The sequence below is a fragment of the Hippocampus zosterae genome, chromosome 1, assembly GCF_025434085.1.
Source record: "Hippocampus zosterae strain Florida chromosome 1, ASM2543408v3, whole genome shotgun sequence".
Lineage (NCBI taxonomy): Eukaryota > Metazoa > Chordata > Actinopteri > Syngnathiformes > Syngnathidae > Hippocampus > Hippocampus zosterae.
In genome coordinates, this window is record NC_067451.1 from 41,142,059 (window position 1) to 41,165,592 (window position 23,534).

General features: G+C 44.5%; 1 protein-coding gene across 1 annotated transcript; it reads right to left on the minus strand.

Annotated features, from left to right (window-relative positions):
* Positions 1 to 14,493: 14,493 nt before the first annotated feature.
* Positions 14,494 to 19,113, minus strand: LOC127608718 (myomegalin-like). Its single transcript, XM_052078081.1, is given in 3 exon segments — positions 14,494 to 15,522; positions 15,525 to 18,951; positions 19,093 to 19,113. Coding segments are annotated over 3 exon segments (4,221 nt in total). The 3' UTR covers positions 14,494 to 14,749.
* Between the last annotated feature and the right edge of the window lie 4,421 nt (positions 19,114 to 23,534).

Genomic DNA, 23,534 nt, shown 5'->3' on the forward strand with positions numbered 1-23,534 from the left:
ACGGAGTCGGCGTTGCAGGAGACACGCTGGTAAGGGGCTAAGGTGCAGGCAGCGACGAAGGTCAGCAGTGTCGACCCGGTCCGATCGGCGGCGGCGGAGAATACGGCGGACGCAATCGTTATCAAAGACTTCCAGCTTGCGCTGGTCAGCCACTCTCATAGGCCAGGTCTCACAGCCATAAAGCAGGATGGTCCGCACGATCGCCAGGTAGACACGCCCCTTTGTCACTGCCGAGATCTCGCGCCGACCCCACAGATGGCGTTGTAGGCGCACGAAGGCGGATCTGGCAGCCCCGATGCGATGCACGACTTCTGCTTCTCCTTGCCCCGACGGAACCACAGAGCAGCCGAGATATGTGAAGGAATCAACGTTTTCCAGGGTCACGCCCTCCAGTGACAGCGACCGTTGGTCAGCTGGGTTGGTGAGGGAGGACATGATCTTGGTCTTCGAGGCGTTGATGCGCATTCCAACGGTCAGGGCCGTTCGATGGATTTTCATCAGCGCGTTTTCAACTTCCTCGAACGTGTTTCCAAGTAGAGCGATGTTATCTGCGTATGCCAGGTCCGACACTGCGACATCTCGGCCGACCCTCACTCCCTCAAAGCCATGGAGAGCAGTGTTGAGAATGTGGTCGATGGCATAGTTGAATAAGGTTGGCGAGAGCGCGCAGCCTTGTCGGACGCCCGACCGCACCTCAAAGGTTTCTGATTTGCTGCCGTAGGCCCGCACTCGGACTCGGGTTGACCGGTAGTACCCCTGGATGAGCCGAAGCAGTTTCACAGGGATCCCGTCAGCCTTCATGATCATTCACAACACACCCCGGTCAACTGAATCAAATGCTGCGGCAAAGTCGATGAAGCACACGACTGTTGGTTGTTGGTAGGCCCATCGTTGCTCCAAGGTGCGACGCAGGCTAAAAATCTGGTCTACACATCCCCTTCCGGGGCGAAAGCCACCCTGAGTTGGGCGAGTCCGGTGGTCACGGGCCATCTGGAAGCGTTTCAGCAGAAGGACGACGAATGCTTTTGCAGCCACATCGAGAAGGCTAATGCCTCTGTAGTTGGCGCACAGCTTCTTGTCTCCCTTCTTGAAAAGGGGTATGAACACTGCTTCGCTCCAGTCATCCGGGATGGTCTCGGACGTCCATACGGCGTTGTATACGCGATGAAGCCACGCTGCGAAGACGTCAATGTTGCTTTTGTAAACTTCCGCCTGGGGCTTTATTATTCCTGAGCTGAAGCAGGACGCCTCGAATTTCGTCTACCGTAGGTGGGTCCGAGCTGCAGTCGTACTCCTCATCAATTGCAGGAAGCACAGGCGCCAACACTGGTGGTGGGTGATTGAGTAGGACTTCGAAGTGTTCGCGCCAACGTTGCAGCCGTTCCTCTAGGGAGGTTATCACAGAACCATTCACTGTGCAGATTGTTTCGCTGACTCCAGCGGATTTCCTGCTGGCCTTCTTTACCAGCTGATAAAGCTTGCGGGTATCTCCCGCAGCGGCGGCCCTCTCAGTTTCTTCGGCAAAGTCGCACCAATAGGCATTTCGATCTGCCCGAATCGCCCGAGTGGTAAGTCGCCGTAGTTCGCGGAAGTTGGCTGCTCCCGTTACTCGCGCAAGCCTGGATCGTTCTGCAAGGGCCAGAGTGTTTGCAGTGATCCAGTCACGGTTCTGGCGTTTGGTGGAGATGAGGTGTGAGCATGCAGCTGCAATGATGGTAGATTTGAGTTCTCGCCACTCCTGCTCTGGCTCATTGGAAGCCGGTTGAAGTTTTGAGATCACAATATTAATTGTGATCAAGAGAGGCAATAGACCAATTTTAAAGCAATAAAAACCTCAAATTGAGTGTCACGCCTAAACCAAAGGACTTATGCACACACTTCAACATGTATTTAGTTCAAATTTGACCTCCTGAAGCCAAAATGACCATTAATTTGATCACACAACTCATTCCTATGAAGATACATTCAAACTCAGAAAACGTGCTCAACTCGGCCTGAAAATGCATTTAAAGCAACCAAAACTCAAATTGAGTGTCACGCCTAAATATAGGACTAATGCACACATTTCAACATGTATTTAGTTCAGGTTGACCTCCTGAAGCCTAAATGAGCATTAATTTGACTACACAACTCATTCCTATGAAGATACATTCAAACTCAGAAACGTGCTCAACTCGGCCTGAAAATGCATTTAAAGCAATAAAAACTCAAATTGAGTGTAACACCTAAACCAAAGGACTTATGCACACATTTCAACATGTATTTAGTTCAGGTTGACCTCCTGAAGCCTAAATCACCATTAATTTGATCACACAACTCATTCCTATGAAGATACATTCAAACTCAGAAAGCGTGCTCAACTCGACCTGAAAATGCATTTAAAGCCACAAAAACTCAAATTGAGTGTCACGCCTAAACCAAAGGACTTATGCACACATTTCAACATGTATTTAGTTCAGGTTGACCTCCTGAAGCCTAAATGACCATTAATTTGACTACACAACTCATTCCTATGAAGATACATTCAAAGTCAAGAAACGTGCTCAGCTCTGCCTGAAAATGCATTTAAAGCAATAAAAACTCAAATTGAGTGTCACGCCTAAACCAAAGGACTTATGCACACACTTCAACATGTATTTAGTTCAGGTTGACCTCCTGAAGCCTAAATTAGCATTAATTTGACTACACAACTCATTCCTATGAAGATATATTCAAACTCAGAAAGCGTGCTCGGTTCGGCCTGAAAATGCATTTATAGCAATAAAAACAAATTGAGTGTCACACCTAAATATAGGACTTATGCACACATTTCAACATGTATTTAGTTCAGGTTGACCTCCTGAAGCCTAAATGAGCATTAATTTGACTACACTAGTCATTCCTATGAAGATACATTCAAAGTGAAAAAACGCGCTCAACTCGGCCTGAAAATGCATTTCAAGCAATAAAAATTCAAATTGAGTGTCACGCCTAAACCAAAGGACTTATGCACACATTTCAACATGTATTTAGGTCAGGTTGTGTTCCTGAAGCCTAAATGACCATTAATTTGACTACACAACTCATTCCTAAGAAGATACATTCAAAGTCAAAAAACGTGCTAAATTCGGCCTGAAAATGCATTTAAAGCAATAAAAACTCAAATTGAGTGTAACACCTAAACCAAAGGACTTATGCACACATTTCAACATGTATTTTGTTCAGGTTGACCTCCTGAAGCCTAAATGACCATTAATTTGACTACACAAATCATTCCTATGAAGATACATTCAAAGTCAAAAAACGTGCTCAACTCGGCCTGAAAATGCATTTAAAGCAATAAAAATTCAAATTGAGTGTCACACCTAAATCAAAGGACTTATGCACACATTTCAACATGTATTTAGTTCATGTTGACCTCCTGAAGCCTAAATGAGCATTCATTTGACTACACAACTCATTCCTATGAAGATACATTCAAAGTCAAAAAACATGCTCAACTCGGCCTGAAAGTGCATTTAAAGCAATAAAAACTCAAATTGAGTGTCACGCCTAAACCAAAGGACTTATGCACACATTTCAACATGTATTTATTTCAGGTTGGCCTCCTGACGCCTAAATGAGCATTAATTTGACTACACAACTCATTCCTATGAAGATACATTCAAAGTCAAAAAACGTGCTCAACTCGGCCTGAAAGTGCATTTAAAGCAATAAAAACTCAAAATGAGTGTCACACCTAAACCAAAGGACTTATGCACACATTTCAACATGTATTTAGTTCAGGTTGACCTCCTGAAGCCTAAATGAGCATTAATTTAACTACACAACTCATTCCTATGAAGATATATTCAAAGTCAAAAAACGTGCTCCACTCAGCCTGAAAGTGCATTTAAAGCAATAAAACTCAAATTGAGTGTCACGCCTAAACTAAAGGACTTATGCAAACATTTCAACGTGTATTTAGTTCAGGTTGACCTCCTGAAGCCTAAATGACCATTAATTTGATCAAACAACTCATACCTATGAAGTTACATTCAAAGTAAAAAAACTTGCTCAACTCGGTCTGAAAGTGCATTTAAAGCAATAAAAACTCAAATTGAGTGTCACGCCTAAACCAAAGGACTTATGCACACATTTCAACATGTATTTAGTTCAGGTTGCCCTCCTGAAGCCTAAATGAGCATTAATTTGACGACACAACTCATTCCTATGAAGATACATTCAAAGTAAAAAAACGTGCTCCACTCGGCCTGAAAGTGCATTTAAAGCAATAAAAACTCAAAATGAGTGTCACGCCTAAACCAAAGGACTTATGCACACATTTCAACATGTATTTAATTCAGGTTGACCTCCTGAAGCCTAAATCACCATTAATTTGATCACACAACTCATTCCTATGAAGATACATTCAAAGTCAAAAAACGTGCTCCACTCGGCCTGAAAGTGCATTTAAAGCAATAAAACTCAAATTGAGTGTCACGCCTAAACCAAAGGACTTATGCACACATTTCAACATGTATTTAGTTCAGGTTGACCTCCTGAAGCCTAAATGACCATTAATTTGACTACACAACTCGTTCCTATGAAGATACAATCAAACTCAGAAACGTGCTCAACTCGGCCTGAAAATGCATTTAAAGTAATAAAAACAAATTGAGTGTCACACCTAAATATAGGACTTATGCACACATTTCAACATGTATTTAGTTCAGGTTGACCTCCTGAAGCCTAAATGACCATTAATTTGACTACACAACTCGTTCCTATGAAGATACAATCAAACTCAGAAACGTGCTCAACTCGGCCTGAAAATGCATTTCAAGCAATAAAAACAAATTGAGTGTCACACCTAAATATAGGACTTATGCACACATTTCAACATGTATTTAGTTCAGGTTGACCTCCTGAAGCCTAAATTACCATTAATTTGATCACACAACTCATTCCTATGAAGATACATTCAAACTCAGAAACGTGCTCAACTCGGCCTGAAAATGCATTTAAAGCAATAATAACTCAACTTGAGTGTCACACCTAAACCAAAGGACTTATGCACACATTTCAACATGTATTTAGTTCAGGTTGACTTCCTGAAGCCTAAATGCGCATTAATTTGACGACACAACTCATTCCTATGAGGATACATTCAAAGTAAAAGAACGTGCTCAACTCGGCCTGAAAATGCATTTAAAGCAATAAAAACTCAAATTGAGTGTCACGCCTAAACCAAAGGACTTATGCACACATTTCAACATGTATTTAGTTCCGATTGACCTCCTGAAGCCTAAATGACCATTAATTTGACTACACAACCCATTCCTATGAATATACATTCAAACTCAGAAAACATGCTCACAACGGCCTGAAAATGCGATTAAAAAAATTAAAAACTAAAATTGAGAGTCACGCCTAAACCAAATGATTTATGCACACATTTCAATATGTATTTGGTTCAGGTAGACCTCCTGAAGTCTAATGAGCATTAATTTGACTACACAACTCATTCTTATGAAGATACATTCAAAGTCAAAAAACGTGCTCCACTTGGCCTGAAAGTGCATTTAAAGCAATAAAACTCAAATTGAGTGTCACGCCTAAACCAAAGGACTTATGCACACATTTCAACGTGTATTTAGTTCAGGTAGACCTCCTGAAGCCTAAATGAGCATTAATTTGACTACACTACTCATTCCTATAAAGATACATTCAAAGTCAAAAAACGTGCTCGGCTTGGCCTGAAAATGCATTTAAAGCAATAAAACTCAAATTGAGTGTCACGCCTAAACCAAAGGACTTATGCACACATTTCAACATGTATTTAGTTCAGGTTGACCTCCTGAAGCCTAAATGAGCATTAATTTGATTACACAACTCATTCTTATGAAGATACATTCAAAGTCAAAAAACGTGCTCCACTTGGCCTGAAAGTGCATTTAAAGCAATAAAACTCAAATTGAGTGTCACGCCTAAACCAAAGGACTTATGCACACATTTCAACGTGTATTTAGTTCAGGTAGACCTCCTGAAGCCTAAATGAGCATTAATTTGACTACACTACTCATTCCTATAAAGATACATTCAAAGTCAAAAAACGTGCTCCACTCGGCCTAAAAGTGCATTTAAAGCAATAAAACTCAAATTGAGTGTCACGCCTAAACCAAAGGACTTATGCACACATTTCAACATGTATTTAGTTCAGGTTGACCTCCTGAAGCCTAAATGACCATTAATTTGATCACACAACTCATTCCTATGAAGATACATTCAAAGTCAAAAAACGTGCTCGGCTTGGCCTGAAAATGCATTTAAAGCAATAAAAACTCAAATTGAGTGCCACACCTAAACCAAAGGACTTATGCACACATTTCAACATGTATTTAGTTCAGGTTGACCTCCTGAAGCCTAAATGAGCATTAATTTGATTACACAACTCATTCCTATGAAGATACATTCAAAGTCAAAAAACGTGCTCCACTTGGCCTGAAAGTGCATTTAAAGCAATAAAACTCAAATTGAGTGTCACGCCTAAACCAAAGGACTTATGCACACATTTCAACATGTATTTAGTTCAGGTTGCCCTCCTGAAGCCTAAATGAGCATTAATTTGACTACACAACTCATACCTATGAAGATACATTCAAAGTCAAAAAACGTGCTCCACTCGGCCTAAAAGTGCATTTAAAGCAATAAAACTCAAATTGAGTGTCACGCCTAAACCAAAGGACTTATGCACACATTTCAACATGTGTTTAGTTCAGGTTGACCTCCTGAAGCCTAAATGACCATTAATTTGATCACACAACTCATTCCTATGAAGATACATTCAAAGTCAAAAAACCTGCTCAACTCGGTCTGAAAGTGCATTTAAAGCAATAAAACTCAAATTGAGTGTCACGCCTAAACCAAAGGACTTATGCACAAATTTCAACGTGTATTTAGTTCAGGTTGACCTCCTGAAGCCTAAATGACCATTAATTTGACTACACAACTCATTCCTAAGAAGATACATTCAAAGTCAAAAAACGTGCTCAACTCGGCCTGAAAATGCATTTAAAGCAATAAAAACAAATTGAGTGTCACACCTAAATATAGGACTTATGCACACATTTCAACATGTATTTAGTTCAGGTTGACCTCCTGAAGCCTAAATTACCATTAATTTGATCACACAACTCATTCCTATGAAGATACATTCAAACTCAGAAACGTGCTCAACTCAGCCTGAAAATGCATTTAAAGCAATAATAACTCAACTTGAGTGTCACACCTAAACCAAAGGACTTATGCATACATTTCAACATGTATTTAGTTCAGGTTGACCTCCTGAAGCCTAAATGAGCATTAATTTGACGACACAACTCATTCCTATGAGGATACATTCAAAGTCAAAGAACGTGCTCAACTCGGCCTGAAAATGCATTTAAAGCAATAAAAACTCAAATTGAGTGTCACGCCTAAACCAAAGGACTTATGCACACATTTCAACATGTATTTAGTTCAGGTTGACCTCCTGAAGCCTAAATAAGCATTAATTTAACTACACAACTCATTCCTATGAAGATATATTCAAAGTCAAAAAACGTGCTCCACTCGGCCTGAAAGTGCATTTAAAGCAATAAAACTCAAATTGAGTGTCACGCCTAAACCAAAGGACTTATGCACACATTTCAACATGTATTTAGTTCAGGTTGACCTCCTGAAGCCAAAATGAGCATTAATTTGACGACACAACTCATTCCTATGAAGATACATTCAAAGTAAAAAAACGTGCTCCACTCGGCCTGAAAGTGCATTTAAAGCAATAAAAACTCAAAATGAGTGTCACGCCTAAACCAAAGGACTTATGCACACATTTCAACATGTATTTAATTCAGGTTGACCTCCTGAAGCCTAAATCACCATTAATTTGATCACACAACTCATTCCTATGAAGATACATTCAAAGTCAAAAAACGTGCTCCACTCGGCCTGAAAGTGCATTTAAAGCAATAAAACTCAAATTGAGTGTCACGCCTAAACCAAAGGACTTATGCACACATTTCAACATGTATTTAGTTCAGGTTGACCTCCTGAAGCCTAAATGACCATTAATTTGACTACACAACTCGTTCCTATGAAGATACAATCAAACTCAGAAACGTGCTCAACTCGGCCTGAAAATGCATTTAAAGTAATAAAAACAAATTGAGTGTCACACCTAAATATAGGACTTATGCACACATTTCAACATGTATTTAGTTCAGGTTGACCTCCTGAAGCCTAAATGACCATTAATTTGACTACACAACTCGTTCCTATGAAGATACAATCAAACTCAGAAACGTGCTCAACTCGGCCTGAAAATGCATTGAAAGCAATAAAAACAAATTGAGTGTCACACCTAAATATAGGACTTATGCACACATTTCAACATGTATTTAGTTCAGGTTGACCTCCTGAAGCCTAAATTACCATTAATTTGATCACACAACTCATTCCTATGAAGATACATTCAAACTCAGAAACGTGCTCAACTCGGCCTGAAAATGCATTTAAAGCAATAATAACTCAACTCTAGTGTCACACCTAAACCAAAGGACTTATGCACACATTTCAACATGTATTTAGTTCAGGTTGACCTCCTGAAGCCTAAATGAGCATTAATTTGACTACACAACTCATTCCTATGAAGATACATTCAAAATCAAAAAACGTGCTCCACTCGGCCTGAAAGTGCATTTAAAGCAATAAAACTCAAATTGAGTGTCAGGCCTAAACCAAAGGACTTATGCACACATTTCAACATGTATTTAGTTCAGGTTGACCTCCTGAAGCCTAAATGAGCATTAATTTGATTACACAACTCATTCCTATGAAGATACATTCAAAGTCAAAAAACGTGCTCCACTTGGCCTGAAAGTGCATTTAAAGCAATAAAACTCAAATTGAGTGTCACGCCTAAACCAAAGGACTTATGCACACATTTCAACGTGTATTTAGTTCAGGTAGACCTCCTGAAGCCTAAATGAGCATTAATTTGACTACACTACTCATTCCTATAAAGATACATTCAAAATCAAAAAACGTGCTCGGCTTGGCCTGAAAATGCATTTAAAGCAATAAAAACTCAAATTGAGTGCCACACCTAAACCAAAGGACTTATGCACACATTTCAACATGTATTTAGTTCAGGTTGACCTCCTGAAGCCTAAATGAGCATTAATTTGACTACACAACTCATTCCTATGAAGGTACATTCAATGTCAAAAAATGTGCTCCACTCGGCCTGAAAGTGCATTTAAAGCAATAAAACTCAAATTGAGTGTCACGCCTAAACCAAAGGACTTATGCACACATTTCAACATGTATTTAGTTCAGGTTGACCTCCTGAAGCCTAAATGAGCATTAATTTGATCACACAACTCATACCTATGAAGTTACATTCAAAGTAAAAAAACGTGCTCAACTCGGTCTGAAAGTGCATTTAAAGCAATAAAAACTCACATTGAGTGTCACGCCTAAACCAAATGACTTATGCACACATTTCAACATGTATTTAGTTCAGGTTGACCTCCTGAAGCCTAAATGAGCATTAATTTGACTACACAACTCATTCCTATGAAGATACATTCAAAGTCAAAAAACGTGCTCCACTCGGCCTGAAAGTGCATTTAAAGCAATAAAACTCAAATTGAGTGTCACACCTAAACCAAAGGACTTATGCACACATTTCAACATGTATTTAGTTCAGTTTGCCCTCCTGAAGCCTAAATGAGCATTAATTTGACTACACAACTCATACCTATGAAGATACATTCAAAGTCAAAAAACGTGCTCCACTCGGCCTGAAAGTGCATTTAAAGCAATAAAAACTCAAATTGAGTGTCACGCCTAAACCAAAGGACTTATGCACACATTTTAACATGTATTTAGTTCAGGTTGACCTCCTGAGGCCTAAATGAGCATTAATTTGATTACACAACTCATTCCTATGAAGATACATTCAAAGTCAAAAAACGTGCTCCACTCTGCCTGAAAGTGCATTTAAAGCAATAAAACTCAAATTGAGTGTCACGCCTAAACCAAAGGACTTATGCACACATTTCAACGTGTATTTAGTTCAGGTTGACCTGCTGAAGCCTAAATGAGCATTAATTTGACTACACAACTCATTCCTATGAAGATACATTCAAAGTCAAAAAACGTGCTCCACTCGGCCTGAAAGTGCATTTAAAGCAATAAAAACTCAAATTGAGTGTCACGCCTAAACCAAAGGACTTATGCACACATTTCAACATGTATTTAGTTCAGGTTGACCTTCTGAAGCCTAAATGAGCATTAATTTGATTACACAACTCATTCCTATGAAGATACATTCAAAGTCAAAAAACGTGCTCCACTCGGCCTGAAAGTGCATTTAAAGCAATAAAACTCAAATTGAGTGTCACGCCTAAACCAAAGGACTTATGCACACATTTCAACGTGTATTTAGTTCAGGTTGACCTCCTGAAGCCTAAATGAGCATTAATTTGACTACACAACTCATTCCTATGAAGATACATTCAAAGTCAAAAAACGTGCTCCACTCGGCCTGAAAGTGCATTTAAAGCAATAAAAACTCAAAATGAGTGTCACGCCTAAACCAAAGGACTTATGCACACATTTCAACATGTATTTAGTTCAGGTTGACCTCCTGAAGCCTAAATGAGCATTAATTTGACTACACAACTCATTCCTATGAAGATACATTCAAAGTCAAAAAACGTGCTCCACTTGGCCTGAAAGTGCATTTAAAGCAATAAAACTCAAATTGAGTGTCACGCCTAAACCAAAGGACTTATGCACACATTTCAACGTGTATTTAGTTCAGGTAGACCTCCTGAAGCCTAAATGACCATTAATTTGATCACACAACTCATACCTATGAAGTTACATTCAAAGTAAAAAAACATGCTCAACTCGGTCTGAAAGTGCATTTAAAGCAATAAAAACTCAAATTGAGTGTCACGCCTAAACCAAATGACTTATGCACACATTTCAACATGTATTTAGTTCAGGTTGACCTCCTGAAGCCTAAATGAGCATTAATTTGACTACACAACTCATTCCTATGAAGATACATTCAAAGTCAAAAAACGTGCTCCACTCGGCCTGAAAGTGCATTTAAAGCAATAAAAACTCAAATTGAGTGTCACGCCTAAACCAAAGGACTTATGCACACATTTCAACATGTATTTAGTTCAGGTTGACCTCCTGAAGCCTAAATGAGCATTAATTTGACTACACAACTCATTCCTATGAAGATACATTCAAAGTCAAAAAACGTGCTCCACTCGGCCTGAAAGTGCATTTAAAGCAATAAAACTCAAATTGAGTGTCACGCCTAAACAAAAGGACTTATGCACACATTTCAACGTGTATTCAGTTCAGGTAGACCTCCTGAAGCCTAAATGACCATTAATTTGATCACACAACTCATACCAATGAAGTTACATTCAAAGTAAAAAAACGTGTTCAACTCGGTCTGAAAGTGCATTTAAAGCAATAAAAACTCAAATTGAGTGTCACGCCTAAACCAAAGGACTTATGCACACATTTCAACATGTTTTTAGTTCAGGTTGACCTCCTGAAGCCTAAATGAGCATTAATTTGACTAGACAACTCATTCCTATGAATATACATTCAAAGTCAAAAAAGGTGCTCCACTCAGCCTGAAAGTGCATTTAAAGCAATAAAACTCAAATTGAGTGTCACGCCTAAACCAAAGGACTTATGCACACATTTCAACGTGTATTTAGTTCAGGTTGACCTGCTGAAGCCTAAATGAGCATTAATTTGACTACACAACTCATTCCTATGAAGATACATTCAAAGTCAAAAAACGTGCTCCACTCGGCCTGAAAGTGCATTTAAAGCAATAAAAACTCAAAATGAGTGTCACGCCTAAACCAAAGGACTTATGCACACATTTCAACATGTATTTAGTTCAGGTTGACCTCCTGAAGCCTAAATGAGCATTAATTTGACTACTGTGGTATATGGTTTTTGTTGCTTCGCTGGTCTTCAAAAAACACTCGGTGATCGGTGGCTGTTTCCCGACGAATGAGCACTTCAGGGACCACGGCTGATTGGGAAAAGATTTTATTCAACCAATGTCAGAGTGAAGTCTTTCCAAAAAGTTGAGTGGCCCAAGGCATGGATGTAAAAAAGCCCCCCAACCCCTGTCGGGCCCGTATCTTTTATACCTGGCAAGGAGCTGATGTCATGGCTTTGTGCACCAGCTGCGGTTTTCAATCTACTAGTTTACTTCAGTCCTAAAAAGGAGATCTTGACCAGCGCTGTTGGTGATGGACGCCAACAGCCACTTTACCTTATTATAGGATTGCACACATTGCTGAAACTGAATTCTCCCTGACCAGCAAATATAGAATAGAATCGTGTCACTGACGCCAGGTGGACATTCTAAGGCCACCTACAGGAATAGAGAGGGAATTCCAAATTACACTTCATTCCCCCCATCCGGGACAAAGTAATAGTCCCGGAAACGGTCTAACAAAAGATAACATCGGTAAAGGTCCAAACATCTTCCCCCAACCAAATTTTATATATGCTCACGTCTACAATTTGGCCCAAAATCTTCAGCCTAAATCACGCTCAAGGCATGCTACGTAAGGTTATTTTAACTAGGAAAGCTCAAACTATTTAGTTAGCCAATTGCTCCCTGACAACAATCTGAGGCCTCTCAGGAACCACAAGCAAAGAAAATTGAAGTCCGCATAATTCAAACGACGATACCACCCCCCTTAGGTAATACCCTTACAACGGTGACAAATTGCGAAGTAATGAATTTGGTGTGGCCCGTTAGAAGCTCCAAAAAGCTGCCGGCCCCTCCTCAAGAAAAAACCTCGCCAGTCTAATGACAAGGAAAAAGAGGAAGGCCCTTTCTACCATCCCCAGTGGTTCCCTTCACCTGGTGTCAACCAGGTGTAAGGAGCCCTGGCACATTACAATCCACAAAACAGTATGAGCTCACCAAACGGTGTGAAAATGGAATGACATGCCCCCCTATCACCAAACAATGAAATTGTACCGTCACATGATCAGCCGGCCAGCAGGTAACAAAATGAGGTAAAAATATTGGAATAAACAATGAGGTATATAGTAATGAGGTAATAAAACATGCTATCAAAACAAGCCCCCGAAATGTCGCCCCCCTTCTTCATGTGTAAGTGCGTGCCGAGGCAGAGTCCATTCCCCGAATCTTCAGCGATAGAACGTGCTGGGTATCACTGCCCAGGGCCTGCTGTCCATACAAAGTCCTTATGTCCAGGTCACTGTCCATAGAGTCCCTTGCACGGCCCCGGTCAGCATCCAGAGGTTCTGGAACGAATAAGAACTCCTGCCAGTATCGCGTGATGACAATGGCACTCAACGCAAAACACATGCAACTTTGACACAATAACGATGGTACACTGGTCGCGGGCCGGGCAACAACATACGGTGGATCACATTCCAGTGGAATCATGCAACACATCACACAAAAAGGAAAATAAAAACCCAAGGAAGTGGCGCTACGCCGATGTTCCCACTCCTTCATCCCCTAACTTTGGGTTTTCATTTTCGTGTTCTACCGTCGTTTGGTCGCCCATGCGTTCTGCCTTTCCCACTTCCATTTTGAAACAGGTACACGTATAGTTTCCGAAATCACTCATGCCAATTTTTGTCAGAAATAGAGCGCAATCTCCTAACACCTCAACTCGCCTATATGTATTTAGTAACAGTACATTGTCCACATGTGTTCGCTGGGCCAGGGCAAGGATGTTACCGGTGTTGTCTTCCCATTTGGCGGTGTGTCTGCACAGGGACCTTCCTGCCCTTGCGCAACTACATGGCAGTATGACAGCTCTTCCCAACACTCCCTCAACATTGCTCAATGTAACGCTCCGGCCGGACTCTGTGGCGGACTGGGCGTCCGTCACTGGGTCCTGTTGGGTGACCGTGTCCATTGGGGACACCATCTCCGGTGGTAGTTGGCTCGGTGTCGCTGTGTTGGGGAGAGTCACCTGCATCTGGGGAGGGCGCGTCGTCAAGATTGACATTGTCGAACTGTTGGCTTCCTCGATCGTCGGCTGTGTCGCCCCCGATGTCCTCAGGAACAGATACAGCAGACACGTTATCCACCACAAGCTCGACCTTGCCCGTCTTCCTCCCGATCTGGGCCCCTGGGCGACTCTTGTTCTGGCAGTTGTTCGGAGTTCTCGCAGCCGCGACTCCCTCTTTGGGGTTCTTCATCTTTGGGCACCTTGACGCAGTGTGTCAGATGGTACCAAGTTGGCGACCCTTTCACTTGCACCGCTGTTCCGGTACAGCGGACAACTTCAAATGGCCCCTGTCGTCTTTCGTTGTACCACTTGCGGCGGAACACTTTCACATACACCTTGTCTCCTGGCTGAACCGTGTCTTTAGTATTTGCTTCGAGTCTCTCTTGTGCTTCTTCTTGTTTCTGCCTTTTTACGTGCAGAAAAAAGACGACGTTTCGGGGGCGTCTTCAAGCCGTTCCAATCCGGCTTGTCACTGCAACCACCAGGTACACGTTTCACACGCCTTCTTTCATACACATTGCTGACAGCTCCACTCAAAGAATAACACTGACTGCGCTTTTGAGGAGTTTGGGGACGCTGAAGGGAGTTTGGTAAGGCCTGGTTGAAGACAGAGGTTTAGGGGACTGAGCAGGTCTTAGTGATTTTAAATGTGGAGGTCCGTAGCATTGAGTCCGGTTGTTCGGGGTCTAAAGCAAGCATCGGCTGGTGCGCTTCCTGGCAGCAGAGTGCTGGTTGGCTTTGACTCCGTCAGTCGTCAAGCCCCGGACATTAGCAGGTTGCTCTCTGGCATCACCTCCTGGCTCCTCAGCGGCGTAGGGAGCGGAAGACGAGGAGCTTAGAGAGGAAAGTCTCAGCTCGTTCTTCTCCAAGTTTGTCCTTGCTTTCTTCAAAACATCCCGAGTCCTTGACAGCTGGTTCACGATGAAATGCTCCATGCTCTCCTTGGTGCGACTGGTGCTCCTCAGCCTTTGAATCGTCCCCTTCAGTACCTCCTCCTGCTCAGACACGCGCAGCTTGAGGGACAAGATCTCCTCTTGCATCGACTGCTCCTTCTTCAGGTTCGGCGTGGCGGCGTCGGCGCTGGGCAGCGCCGCCCTCCAGAACATCTTCAGCAGGGACGCCGCCTCCTCCAGAATCTGCCTCAGGGTCTTCGTGTTGGACAAGAGACTCGGGACATTGCCGTAATCCAAGAGCTGCTCATTGTTTTGTTTCTGGGCGGCTCCTAACGGTGGAGGAGAGCGCAGGCGCGGGCGCAACGCTGCCTCCATGCGCTGCACGATGCTGCGACCTTCAAGGACTTGTTGCTGGAGAGCGTTAAAGTCATCCACGTGACCGACGGCGTGGCGGCCGTAACGGTTGGCGAACGAGCCATCGGGGGCGTCGCCTTCCAGCTCAGCGTGCGGGTCGAGGGGGTCGTTGGCGGCGCTATGGTTGTCATCCAGGTCCGAGTAGGGGGGCAGGGAGATCCACAGTTAAAGAGACCAATGTCCCTGACAGGTGGAGAAGGGGCCGGGTCGTGCAGCAGCTGTCGCCTGTAGACGTTTTCCCTCTGAGGGCTGGCGCCGAAGGCCGACAGGGACGGCGTGCGAGGGGAGCCGGCGCCCAGTTTTTGCTCCAGCTGCTTGTGGAGCTCCAGCTGCTTGAAGGCGCTATTCTCCTGGATGCTGCTCTGCAGCTGGGCCCGCAGACTCCTCACCTCGCTCAGTAGCTCCGCCGACTCCGCGGGCAGGCCAGGAGCTTCGCACAGGAAGCCTTTGTTGGATTTGAAGCTGGAGCACGCGCGATCGTAGACGTGCAGTTCGTTCTGCAGGGAGTGGATGAGGTCTCTGCTCTCACACAACTGCTGCTGCAGTAGAGACGCCTCGTGCTGCGCTCTGTTGATTCTCTCCTGACCGGCTTGCCTCAAGGCGAGAATCTGCCGTCCCTGCTCCTCACTGTGTGTCTGAAGTCGTCTCAACTCCTCCTTCCACTGATCAGCTTCCAGTTCGGCTTGCTTGAGGCGGGCGCGTGCTTCGATCAGCTCCTCGCACGAGTCTGTGCTGGCCTGTAGACGGGACTGCAGATTCAAGTTCTCGTCTGTCAGGACTCGGATTTCATTCGACAGATGTGTGACTGTGTCCAACCCTTGAATATAGATGTTTGTAGCTGCTCCTCCGTCGCGCCCAGGGTTTGCTAATTTTTCCTCCAGCTGCTGTCGGAGCCTTTCGTTGGTCCGAATGGACTCTTCCAGGCGCTGGCGAAGACATCGCACCTCCCGTAGGTGCTCTTCAATTAAATTTGGCCCCGAGCCCGACTTTAGTGAGTGACTCTCGAGAATGCCGCCCAGCTGGTACTGCGGAAAGGCATGATGAGGTAGCTGGCTGTAGCCTTTCAAGGACGGAGCGGTTAAACCCCCAGAGGCTGAGAAAAGCATTCCCGGACAGCTGAAAGATGATTGGAGGTGTCCACGAGAAGGAGGAGGGATCGATGAATGGGCATCCGGTTCGGATTGTCGCTGCTCATCCTGGTCCCGATAGTCTCCGGCGTCTAACTCGGAGCACAGATCCAGGTCTTCGTTGGTTTGACACTCGTCGGACACCAAGGAAGTCCTGTCTGATGGGTCGGTGGTCTCCGAGAGGGCTTGGCAGCTGGATGGCGTCTCAGGGCGATGCTGCAGCTTGTTGTGCAGAGACTCGATGATTTGGTCTTTCTGCTGAAGCTCCTTGCTAAGCTGCATGGCCAGCAACTCGTGGCCTGTCTTGTCAACGGGGCTTTCCACTCGTCCAGTCAGCTTGATGAGCAGTCTCTGAGCTAGCGCGGTGCTTTGTGAAAGCTGCTCTCGAAAGCTCTGCCCCATGTAGTAGTCAACATCGTTGGCCCGCAGCAGCTCCTCAAAAGCCTTGGTGGTGTCAGCCAGATGCTGTGTGAGGATATGGGAGACTCCTTCACCCTCTCTCATCCTCTGCCTCAGGTGGGAGAGCTCACGAGCTTGGGCCTGGAAGAGAGAGTTGTACTTTCCAGGCCATGTGGCACATTTCCCCTGCTCTGCTTCGCACTTCCCCTCCAACTTGGAGCTGCTCAATTGGGCCTCCAAGGAGGCCACTCGTGCCATCAGCTCCTGCAGCTCGCGACTGGGTTTGGACGCAGAAAAAGTCGCCTGGGTGTCGGACACCCAGCCTTCATTTTCCTCCACGCCCTCTTCGGTGCTGACATCTCCTAAGTCACGCTGCCTTTTGGTGGCCCTTTCCAGGTCCAGGGCCATGTTCTGAATCCGGGTCAGGACCTCCTCCAGTTGCCCGCGGAGTGCCTGAACCGAGTCCAGCTGAGTGTGGAGGGCCAAGACCTTGTCCGAGCTGTCGCTATTGGTGTGAATGAGATTCTGGTAGAGTCTCTTCTCGGTCCTCAGGGCACCATTCAACTGACGGTACTCCAAGACGAGCTGCTCCAGCACATGCTCGGTACTTGCTGTTGCTGCTCCCTTTGCTTGCTGGGCAACCAAAGACGAACGCAGAGCAGAGAGTTCTTTCTGGGCTTCCCTCTCCTTCTTAAGCATTAACTGCAGCTCTTCCCGAAGGGCCTTCACGTCTTCTTCACTCTCTGGAGACGGCGGCCGCATCATGACTTCCTCTTGGTTCTGCATCATCTCCTTAAAAAAGGCTTCTTTCTCTCGGAGAAGACCTTGCAGGTGTTGCACGTCTCCGGCCGTCTGCCTCTCTTTGTCCCGCCTCAGCTCGCACAGTTCCTGCTCTCCCTTGGACAGCTGCCTGCGCACCTCCTGCAGCTGACCTGTGCGCTCGCTTATAACCAAGGACAGCCTGTACGAATTGTCCTGCAGGTACTGGTCTTTGTCAGCGAGGGTGTTGAGCAAGTCCGAAAGCCGCGTTTGGTGTTCAATCGATTGGCGGCTGCGGTCTGACAGCAGCTCCTGGAAGAGCTTCTCCTGCAGCTGGAGCCGAGCCTTCAGCTCCTCCACCACGTCGGTGGGGCCGGCCTGAACTCTGGCGACCAGGGTCGCCGTCAGATCCTGTATCTCCTTGCTGAGAGCCTGCAGCGCTGCTTGCAGCTGGCCAATGATGGCGTCCTTCTCCCTGAAAGTTCTGCTCTCCTTTTCTTCACTGGCCTGTTTCAGCCACTGAAGGTTTCTGTAGGCTTCGGCCGCCTGCTCCACCTCCAGCTCTTTCCTTTGCACCAGAACATCGAGACTCGTGATGGTCTCCTCGTTGTTAGACAGGATGCAGCGGAGCCTGTACAGGTCTCGGTCTTTTTCCCGTAGCGCCAGCTGCAGTGTCCTCACTTGACCCTCACGTTCATCCAGGCAGCGGAACTTGTCATCGATGGTGCGCTCCAAAGCTCTTTCTCTGTCTTTAATTCGCTCTCTTAATTTCTCAACAAGTGCATCTCTTGGTTTGGGACTTTCTGGTGTCTCGAACATTTGTGAGTACTCCTGTAACTGTCGCTCCTTCTCCCGCAGAGAGTGATTGAGCTGTGCAATGCTCATGTCTTTTTCTTGCGCCGCGGAGAGCCTCTCTGCCTCGACTTCCTTCAGAGCTTCTTCCTTAGCCCTGAGCTCGGCGCGGGTTTTCTGAAGTGCGCAACGCAGGTCCTGATTGTCTTTTTCAGTCTCTTCCTTATGCTGCAGCGCCTCCTGGAGGTCAGCATTCAGTCTGTCTTTGAAGCGGGCCAGATCGTCATCTTGTCTCTGACTCTGACTGAGACTCCTCTGGCTGGCCTCCAGCTCCAGGCCCAAATAGAACAGGGAGCTCTGCACGCCCACCAGCTCCAATTGCAGCTGGGAGTGAGTCACAGACTCACTGACCCCCTCTGGTGTCTTGCTTTGTGCGAGTTGATTCCGGTGGGCCATCTCTCGGATCTTGTTTAATGTGACGTTCTGCCCCTCGATCAGCTGATACTAGTACACGTATAGTCTCAACTACTTCCCTGTTAAAAGTCCCTTCCACCGGCCAAGGCCTCTCGATGTCAGGCCATCTTTTATTCCATTTTTTGGATATTTCTTTAACCCCTTAATGAGCGGGTAGTTTCTCCGCACTACCTCGATGGGGGTGGTCACCATTGGACTAGCATAGTTCGTTTCCCCCCATTTTTTTTTTGATTGCAGATAACAATATCAATTAAACAATGCACATACGATTTTGCCAACCTCAGATGGACCCCTTAAGACCGGCTGTCTCAATTGATATTCGATCCGGTGTATTCCGTCCGCGCTATTTCTGTACCCGCACTCAACTTATGTTGGAGATGACACCTTGTTTGAAAAACAATTGTTCACAAGTTTATGATGATCAGTCTGTAGTCAGTCTGCTATGCAATCCCTGTTCTCAGGTTTTTTATGTAAACAGAAAATCAGAAGTATTGAGGAGAGCCCCAGAGAACAATATCAATAATTGGTTTATAATTTTATCATTCTGTCTTTAATTTAAATTAACAAGTCGGGCTTTTCTGCAACTCCAATTTCTCATTGCTCCCAGAGGGTCTAGGGGGCGCCAGCTGACCCTCGTATTATTTATGAGGGGCCACACTCTTTCTTGAGATGCATACATGCACATCTATATTAGTGTCGTTAGGTAGCATTCCCGTGCTTCTTGTTTCTTGTTAGACAGCTGTGGCACATTAATTCTCCTGGGTTTCAGTTACCTCAGGACCTCCACAGTTGGTCATGCATTCTTTTGCTCCTTCAGCATGCCGTCCCCCATCATCCTGTCACATTTTCTCGCTACCAGCAAGGTAGGCCCCAAAATGGGCACAACTCTGGCCCCACGCCCCGCCCCCACGTCACCCACACGGGGAGTGCCTAGCCTTGAAACACGGTGGGCAGGTACAGGTTGGCCACTCCCTGTCCCGCCCCCGAAGCCAGATTCCCCTCCCCGAGCGGGCCGGACTTTGGACACGGCTGCCATAGAGGAATCGAACCGCAAGCAGATTGTATCAGCTTAATCAATATTCAAAAACCGCCAGTCCTTCGTTTTACCTGGGGGCTTCTTACACCAGCATTTAAATTGACAAGCCTTATAACTCACATACACCTCTAATTCGATCAGTGCCCAAACGACGTGGCTTCGCGCGGATCATTCTCTTCGGCCCACAGGTCCGTGACCAGGCCGGATATTTCCTTCATCCACTCTCACACTTCACGGTACGGATGCCAAAGTTGCGCTCGTTCCTATTAGCCAAACGCGGTCGACGCAACCTCCCTTTTGCGCTGGACTTTGGCAGAGACTAGGCTCCCACCGGACATCTCGGCTATAGCCCCTGGCCCGTGTGGATTCACCCGTATCTTGTCGCAGCATAGTTCAATCGTACCCGTGTTTCCGCCACAATCACACAGCTAAAATTTCGATCCTCCGCGGGACCACTGAAACGACTAATTTCCACGTCCACGTTTTATGGGACTTCCTACTATTTTCTTCTCGTGACAGCCGACCAGCGTTGTTCTTGACAACCTGTCCTGTTTCACATTCGCCCTCCCTGGAGCGTTTATTTCTTCTCGTTTATCATTCTCACCAGACATGTCATGCATACAATTCCCAAACCGTTTTGTTACTGTTCCCTTTTTATTTATTGTTTTTTATTTATTTTTCCTGTTTTTATTTTACTTTTCTTTCGCTGTCTCTATTTGGGGCCAATCCCCCTTCAAAAGTCGCATTATGACGGCTTTTGACTAGGAGAGACAACTTTCCCTGGAGCCCGCCGTGGCCCCATCAGATCCGTTTAACTGTCCTCCGTGCGGGGGACAACGCTCCCTCCCCCCCTTTCCAAGAGCGAGCATGTTGAGTCCAAGCAACGCACCTCAAACCAGGTCGTCGGCTGGCCGCTGGATGCTCGCGGAGAGAGCGGACGGGACGGTCCCCTGGAGAACACGAATCCTGTTCGTGACGCCAAAAATGTGGTATATGGTTTTTGCTGCTTCGCTGGTCTTCAAAAAACACTCGGTGATCGGTGGCTGTTTCCCGACGAATGAGCACTTCAGGGACCACGGCTGATTGGGAAAAGATTTTATTCAACCAATGTCAGAGTGAAGTCTTTCCAAAAAGTTGAGTGGCCCAATGCATGGATGTAAAAAAGCCCCCCAACCCCTGTCGGGCCCGTATCTTTTATACCTGGCAAGGAGCTGATGTCATGGCTTTGTGCACCAGCTGCGGTTTTCAATCTACTAGTTTACTTCAGTCCTAAAAAGGAGATCTTGACCAGCGCTGTTGGTGATGGACGCCAACAGCCACTTTACCTTATTATAGGATTGCACACATTGCTGAAACTGAATTCTCCCTGACCAGCAAATATAGAATAGAATCGAGTCACTGACGCCAGGTGGACATTCTAAGGCCACCTACAGGAATAGAGAGGGAATTCCAAATTACACTTCACTACACAACTCATTCCTATGAAGATACATTCAAAGTCAAAAAAGGTGCTCCACTCGGCCTGAAAGTGCATTTAAAGCAATAAAACTCAAATTGAGTGTCACGCCTAAACCAAAGGACTTATGCACACATTTCAACGTGTATTTAGTTCAGGTTGACCTCCTGAAGCCTAAATGACCATTAATTTGATCACACAACTCATACCTATGAAGATACATTCAAAGTAAAAAAACGTGCTCAACTCGGTCTGAAAGTGCATTTAAAGCAATAAAAACTCAAATTGAGTGTCACGCCTAAACCAAAGGACTTATGCACACATTTCAACATGTATTTAGTTCAGGTTGACCTCCTGACGCCTAAATGAGCATTAATTTGACTACACAACTCATTCCTATGAAGATACATTCAAAGTCAAAAAACGTGCTCAAATCGGCCTGAAAGTGCATTTAAAGCAATAAAACTCAAATTGAGTGTCACGCCTAAACCAAAGGACTTATGCACACATTTCAACGTGTATTTAGTTCAGGTTGACCTCCTGAAGCCTAAATGAGCATTAATTTGACTACACATCTCATTCCTATGAAGATACATTCAAAGTCAAAAAACGTGCTCAAATCGGCCTGAAAGTGCATTTAAAGCAATACACACTCAAAATGAGTGTCACGCCTAAACCAAAGGACTTATGCACACATTTCAACATGTATTTAGTTCAGGTTGACCTCCTGAAGCCTAAATGAGCATTAATTTGACTACACAACTCATTCCTATGAAGATACATTCAAAGTCAAAAAAGGTGCTCCACTCGGCCTGAAAGTGCATTTAAAGCAATAAAACTCAAATTGAGTGTCACGCCTAAACCAAAGGACTTATGCACACATTTCAACGTGTATTTAGTTCAGGTTGACCTCCTGAAGCCTAAATGAGCATTAATTTGACTACACAACTCATTTCTATGAAGATACATTCAAAGTCAAAAAACGTGCTCCACTCGGCCTGAAAGTGCATTTAAAGCAATAAAACTCAAATTGAGTGTCACGCCTAAACCAAAGGACTTATGCACACATTTCAACGTGTATTTAGTTCCGGTTGACCTCCTGAAGCCTAAATGACCATTAATTTGACTACACAACTCGTTCCTATGAAGATACAATCAAACTCAGAAACGTGCTCAACTCGGCCTGAAAATGCATTTAAAGCAATAATAACTCAACTTGAGTGTCACACCTAAACCAAAGGACTTATGCACACATTTCAACATGTATTTAGTTCAGGTTGACCTCCTGAAGCCTAAATGAGCATTAATTTGACGACAGAACTCATTCCTATGAGGATACATTCCAAGTCAAAGAACGTGCTCAACTCGGCCTGAAAATGCATTTAAAGCAATAAAAACTCAAATTGAGTGTCACGCCTAAACCAAAGGACTTATGCACACATTTCAACGTGTATTTCGTTCAGGTTGACCTCCTGAAGCCTAAATGACCATTAATTTGACTACACAACTCGTTCTTATGAAGATACAATCAAACTCAGAAACGTGCTCAACTCGGCCTGAAAATGCATTTAAAGCAATAAAAACTCAAATTGAGTGTCACGCCTAAACCAAAGGACTTCTGCACACATTTCAACATGTATTTAGTTCCGATTGACCTCCTGAAGCCTAAATGACCATTAATTTGACGACACAACTCATTCCTATGAAGATACATTCCAAGTCAAAAAACGTGCTCAACTCGGCCTGAAAATGCATTTAAAGCAATAAAAACTCAAATTGAGTGTCACGCCTAAATCAAAGGACTTATGCACACATTTCAACATGTATTTATTTCAGGCTGACCTCCTGAAGCCTAAATGAGCATTAATTTGATCACACAACTCATTCCTATTAAAAAACATTCAAACTCAGAAAACGAGCTCAGCTCAGACTGAAACTGCACTTAAAGCAATAAAAACTGAAATTGAGTATAGTCATGTTACCTGCGTTGAGTTATAATTAGTTCGAGAACAAAGAGTCATGGAATAATTGGCTGAAGAGGACAGTTATACAGTCATATAAATGAAAATGGTATCAGGCCTGGGAGACAATATCGGATTTTTGTCAGTAGAGGGGGACACA